Below are 5,740 nucleotides of genomic sequence, written 5' to 3' on the forward strand. Positions count from 1 at the left end.
AACATTTACCTGAGGTAGATACACTCCTTGGAGAGAACAATCATGGGAGAAAGAAGGGCTGCTTATGCACAGGGAGACAGCTCAGGGAGCAGGAGTGCATGGACGGATGGACACAGGGAAGAGGTAACTATGGGGAGGAAGTGGGAAGGGAGCTGTTGCATTGTGGTAAATTGTGGTCAATGTCATGAGATAAAGTGTATGTGAACTCCTGCATGGAAAGTGAATTTTCTCTGTAAATTTTCACCCAAATCACAATTAAAACAAAACAACAACAACAACAAAAACTCACTGCCATTGAGTTGATTCTGACTCATAGTGACCCCATTGGGTTTCTAAGGCTGTAAATCTTCACTGAAGCTGACTGCTTCATCTTTTTCCACAGAGCAACTGGTGGGTTCAAACCACTGAACTTTTGGTTAGTAGCCAAATGCCTTAACTATACCACCAGTGCTCCTTATACTAGTGTAAGGTGGATCACAATTCTATGACTAGTGTCCTTATAGTGTCTTCACCTGAATTTAGAGACCATCTGAAGAATAGATTTGATGCATTTAATACCAATGACCAAAAACCAGATGAGTTGTGGGATGGTATCAAGAACATCATACATGAAGAAAGGAAAAGATCATTAAAAAGATAGGAAAGGAAGAAAAGACCAAAGTGGATGTCAGAAGAGACTCTGAAACTTGCTCTTGAATGTAGAACAGCTAAAGTAAATAGAAGAAATGACAAGATATAAGAGCTGAACAGATTTCAAAGAGAAGTTTGAGAAAACAAAATAAATTATAATAACATGGGCAAAGACCTGGAGTTAGAAAATCAAAAGAGAGGAACATGCTAGGCATTTCTCAAGCTGAAAGTACTGAAGAAAAAATTCAAGCCTCGAATTGCAATGTTGAAGGAGTCTATGGGCAAAATATTGAATGATGAAGGAAGCATCAAAAGAAGATGGAAGGATTATACAGAGTCACTGTACAAAAAAGAAGTGGTCGATATTCAGCTATTTCAGGAGGTGGGATATGATCAAGAACCAATGGTGCTGAAAGAAGAAGTTGAAGCTGCACTGAAGGAATTGGCAAAACACAAGGCTCAAGGAATTAATAGAATACCCATTGAGATGTTTCAACAAACAGATGCTGTGCTGGAGGTACTTACTTGTCTACGCCAAGTAATTTGGAAAACAGCCACCCCGCCGACTGGAAGAGATCCATATTTGTACCCATTCCAAAGAAAGTTGATCCCACAGAATGTGGAAATTATCAAACAATGTCATTAATATTACATGCAAGTAAAATTTTGCTGAAGATGTTTAAAAAATCGTTACAGCAGTTTATTGACAGGGAACTTCCAGAAATGCAAGCAGGATTCAGAAGAGGACATGGAATGAGGGATATCATTGTTGATGTCAGATGTATCTTGGCTGAAAGCAAAAAATACCAGAAAGATGTTTGCTCGTGTTTTATTGACTATGCAAAAGCATTCATCTGTATAGATCATAGCAAATTATGGATAACATTACAAAAAATGAGAATTCCAGAACACTTAATTGTGCTCATTAGGAATCTGTACATAGACAAAGAGGCTATCAGTCAAATGGAACAAGGGGATACTGCATGGTTTAAAACCAAGAAGGGAGTGTATCAGGGTTGTATCCTTTCACCATATTTACTCAATCTGTATGCTGAGCAAATAATCCAAGAAGATGGGTTATATGAAGAAGAACATGCATCAGGATTGGAGGAAGACTCATTAACAACCTGTGATATTCAGGTAACAAAATCTTGCTTGCTGAAAGTGAAAATGACTTGAAGCACTTACTGATGAAGATTTAAGATGACAGTCTGCAGTATGGATTACACCACAACATAAAGAAAATAAAAATCCTCACAAGTGGACCAATATGCAGAATCATAATAAAAGGAGAAAAGACTGAAGTTGTTAAAGATTTCATTTTACTTGGATCCACAATCAACACCCATGGAAGCAGCAGTCAAGAAATCAGATGTCATATTGCGCTGGACAAATCTGCTGCAAAAGACCTCTTTAAAGTGTTGAAGAGCAAATATGTCACTTTGAAGACTAAGGTGCGCCTAACCAAAGCCATGGTATTTTCAATCACCTCATATGCATGTGAAAGCTGGACAGTAAATAAAGAAGACTGAAGACAAGTTGATGCTTTTGAATCATGGTGTTGGCAAAGAATACTGAAAATACAACGGACTGCCAGATGAACAAATAACTCTGTCCTGGAAGAAGTGTAGCCAGAATGCTCCTTGGAAGAGAGAATGGCCAGACTTCGTCTCACCTAGTTTGGTCATGTTGTCAGAAAGGATCATTCCCTGGAGAAGGATATCATGCTTGGTAAAGTGGAGGGTCAATGAAAGAGGAGAAGACCCTCAACAAGAAGGATTGACACAGTGGTGCAAGGATGGGTTCAAGTAGAGCAAGGTTTGTGAGGATGGTGCATGACCAGGCAGTGTGTTGTTCTGTTGTATATAGGGTTGTTGTAAGTCAGAATTGACTCGATGGCACCTAACAACAACAGCAACAGTGTCCTTATACAAGATGAGAAGATATTCAGAGATGGAGAAAGGATACCATGTGACACTGAAGCTGCACCCCAAGGAACATCTGGAGTTACAGAAGCTAGGAGAAAGGCATGGAATAGATTCTCCCTCAAAGCCTCAAAAGGAATCAACACGGCCAACACTCTGATTCTAAACTTCCAACCTCCACAACTGTGAGGCAATAAATTTCTTATAAGCCACCTAGTTTGTGATATTTTCTTATGATAGTCCTAGGAAACCAATACACAGTCATGCCCAGGGCTTCTCATCCCCATCCAGTGGAACTGGTCATGGACTTACAGGAGAACCCAGATTCTCTACAACAGGCCCCTCTCTTTCTCAGCACAGAATAAGAATCCATATGACTCCTCTGTCCTTCTCCCAGGCTCCCAAACCCATGGACAGGTCTCCTGAGGAGGGGAAAGAGGGAGGTGGGGGGAGCAGGTGGGTCCAAGAAAGGAGACACACAGATGCCAGGTGCCAGTGTTACAGGCCTGAAGACTTTAATGTCCTGTTGGTAGGAGATGCCTTCTGCTAGACATACATAAGCATTACTAGACCTTTCTGGTCTGGTAGCTCTATCCAATCATGCCTCTTGCTGGTGAGGTAAGGGGCCCATCAATCTGCTTCCTTCTGAGTTTACGGAGGTGGTTCCTGACCACCCCTACACAGTCCATCCATCCAACTACTGAGAGGAAGGGAGCTACCATGGAGAGGTAACCCTTCTCCATTCCAGCCCTTTCCCCTCATTGGTCATGCTAATTCTAAGCCCATGTGGATGCTGTATGGGCTTCACAGCCTGGAAGGAATAAGGATCTCCTGGGAACCTTGATGCTGATTGAAGCTACCCAGGGAGGATCTGTGGCTCAGGCATCCCAGGGCACTGGTCATGCCTTCTGGGGACTCTCGTCCTTTTAGTAGTTCTGTTGCTACCACTTCTACTTCCTCTGGTTCCATCTGGCAGGCATCTGCCAGGGCCTGGCCTGTTGCCGTGATGAAGCCAGCATCAGCTGCCAAGGTGTCTAGGCCCCCTCGGACCAGAGCCTGTAGGCAGGAGAGGAGAACAGATGAGGTTTTCCTGGGGAGCTATCTCTTGAGGCATGCCTCACTGCCCTTGCCCTCTCTTGGCTCCAGGCTATAACTGTGCTACCCCTCAAAGCAACCACTGCTCTGGGCTAGTCCTCATCTCACCTCTTGGATCAGTAGGGCAGTAGCTGGAGCTGGGCACTCAGAAGTACTCTTCTCAGTTCTACCCCTATGGGATGTTTCCTGTTGAAGAGATCCAGGGGTAGAGCTCTCCCTCTCCTCAGGCACAGGACACTCTGCCTTGGGACACTGTTCCAAATGCAGAGAAGCAAAGATTCCAATAGGGACCCTGGAGCTCATCAAAATCCAGCAGAACAATCTCCTTCCCCCCACACACATACCAAAAGCCTCAGCTAAGATCCACAAAAAGTGGGAGAGCCCAGGAATCCAGTCCCTTCTATTAATGAAGGGAATACTGGTGCCACCCTTTCTCCTGTCATAGCCCTATTCCAAGTACCAAGCCAAGTGAGGTCTCTGGATAGTTTCCTCCTGAGTTTCTTCCCTTCTTACCTGACAGGGGACAGGAGGTGCCTGGCTTCCTGGCTTTGCCCTCTGGGTCAGCTGTCCCTTCAGCTTCTCCACACAGGTTTTGCTATGGGGTCCTGTTGGGGAGATAGGGCGAGGATAATAGTTGCTGCTGATTCTTGCCAGGAGCCCTGAGTCAACAGACCCCAGCCTAGCTGGCCAGCCAGATTTTGCAAGTTCACTGAGATCTTTGGGACTGCAAAAGCAGGAATATCCCTTCACCCCACATTCCCTGTTCCAGTTGCCTTCCCTATGGGTTTGGGAGGGGAGATCAGGGACAGAGTCTGGTCAAGCTATTTTCCAGTGTGTCCATGTGTGTATGCATACATGTGTGTGTGTGCATGCTTGTGTGTGTGCATGTGTGTGCTAAGAAGCAGGGCAAGTACTCACATCACCACTGCACTCCAACAGGTTCCTACACAGTGGTTTAGGACCTACTAGGAGACTGAGAAGAAACAGCTGCTAACATCCATTAATAATCGGAACATGGAATGTATGAAGTATGAATGTAGGAAAATTGGAAGTTGTCAAAAATGAAATGGAATGCATAAAGATCGATATCTTAGCATTAGTGAGCTGAAATGCATTGGTTTTGGCCATTTTGAATCAGACAACCATATGATCTATTATGCCAGGAATGACAAATTGAAGAGGAATGGCATGGCATTCATTGACACAAAGAATGTTTCAAGATCTATCCTGAAGTACAGTGCTGTCAGTGATAGGATAATATCCATATGCCTACAAGGAAGACCAGTTAATACTACTATTATTCAAATTTATGCACTAACCACCAAAGCCAAAGATGAGGAAATTGAAGATTTTAACTAACTTCTGCAGTCTGAAATTGGCAGAATATGCAATCAAGATGTGTTGATTATCACTGGTGACTGGAATGCAAAAGTTGGAAACAAAGAAGAATCACTAGTGGGTAGTTGGAAAATATGACCTTCGTGATAGAAATGATGCTGGAGATCGCATGATAGAATTTCACAAGACCAATGACTTATTCATTGTAAATACCTTTTTCCAACAACAAAAATGGCAGCTATACACATAGACTGCTCCAGATGGAGTACACAGGAATCAGATTGACCACATCTGTGGACAGAGGCAATGGAGAAGCTCAATATCTTCAGCCAAAACAAGGCCAGGAGCTGATTGTGGAACAGACCATCAACTGCTCATATGCAAGTTCAAGGGGAAGCTAAAGACAATTAAAAGAAATTTATAAGATTCAAAATATGACTTTGATTATATCCCTCCTGAATTTAGAGACCATCTAAAGAATAGATTTGATGCTTTGAATACCAATGACTGAAAACCAGAGGAATTATGGGATGACATCAAAAACATCATCCATGAAGACAGCAAAAGGTCATTAAAAAGACACAAAAGCAAAAAAAGATCAAAATGGATGTCGGAAGAGGTTCTGAAACTTGCCCTTGAACAGAGAGTAACTAAAGCAAATGGAGGAACTGACAAGATAAAAGAGCTGAACAGAAGATTTCAAAGAGCAGCTTGAGAAGACAAAGTCAATTATTATAATGAAATGTGCAAAG

At 42.8% G+C, this 5,740-nt stretch overlaps 1 protein-coding gene across 1 annotated transcript in view; it reads right to left on the minus strand.

Annotated features, from left to right (window-relative positions):
- Positions 1 to 3,359: 3,359 nt before the first annotated feature.
- The window catches only part of CACNA1S (calcium voltage-gated channel subunit alpha1 S), a 106,641-nt gene continuing 104,260 nt past the window's right edge, over positions 3,360 to 5,740 (minus strand). The window contains exons 42-44 of the mRNA XM_007941104.1: positions 4,164 to 4,255; positions 3,759 to 3,902; positions 3,360 to 3,611 (exon numbers count right to left, since the gene is read on the minus strand). Coding sequence (XP_007939295.1) covers positions 3,360 to 3,611; positions 3,759 to 3,902; positions 4,164 to 4,255 — 488 coding nt within the window. The remainder of the gene's footprint in view (positions 3,612 to 3,758; positions 3,903 to 4,163; positions 4,256 to 5,740) is intronic.

This window comes from Orycteropus afer, unplaced genomic scaffold (assembly GCF_000298275.1).
Source record: "Orycteropus afer afer isolate SDZICR_OR568_19922 unplaced genomic scaffold, OryAfe1.0 scaffold00075, whole genome shotgun sequence".
In the NCBI taxonomy this organism is placed as follows: Eukaryota; Metazoa; Chordata; class Mammalia; order Tubulidentata; family Orycteropodidae; genus Orycteropus; species Orycteropus afer.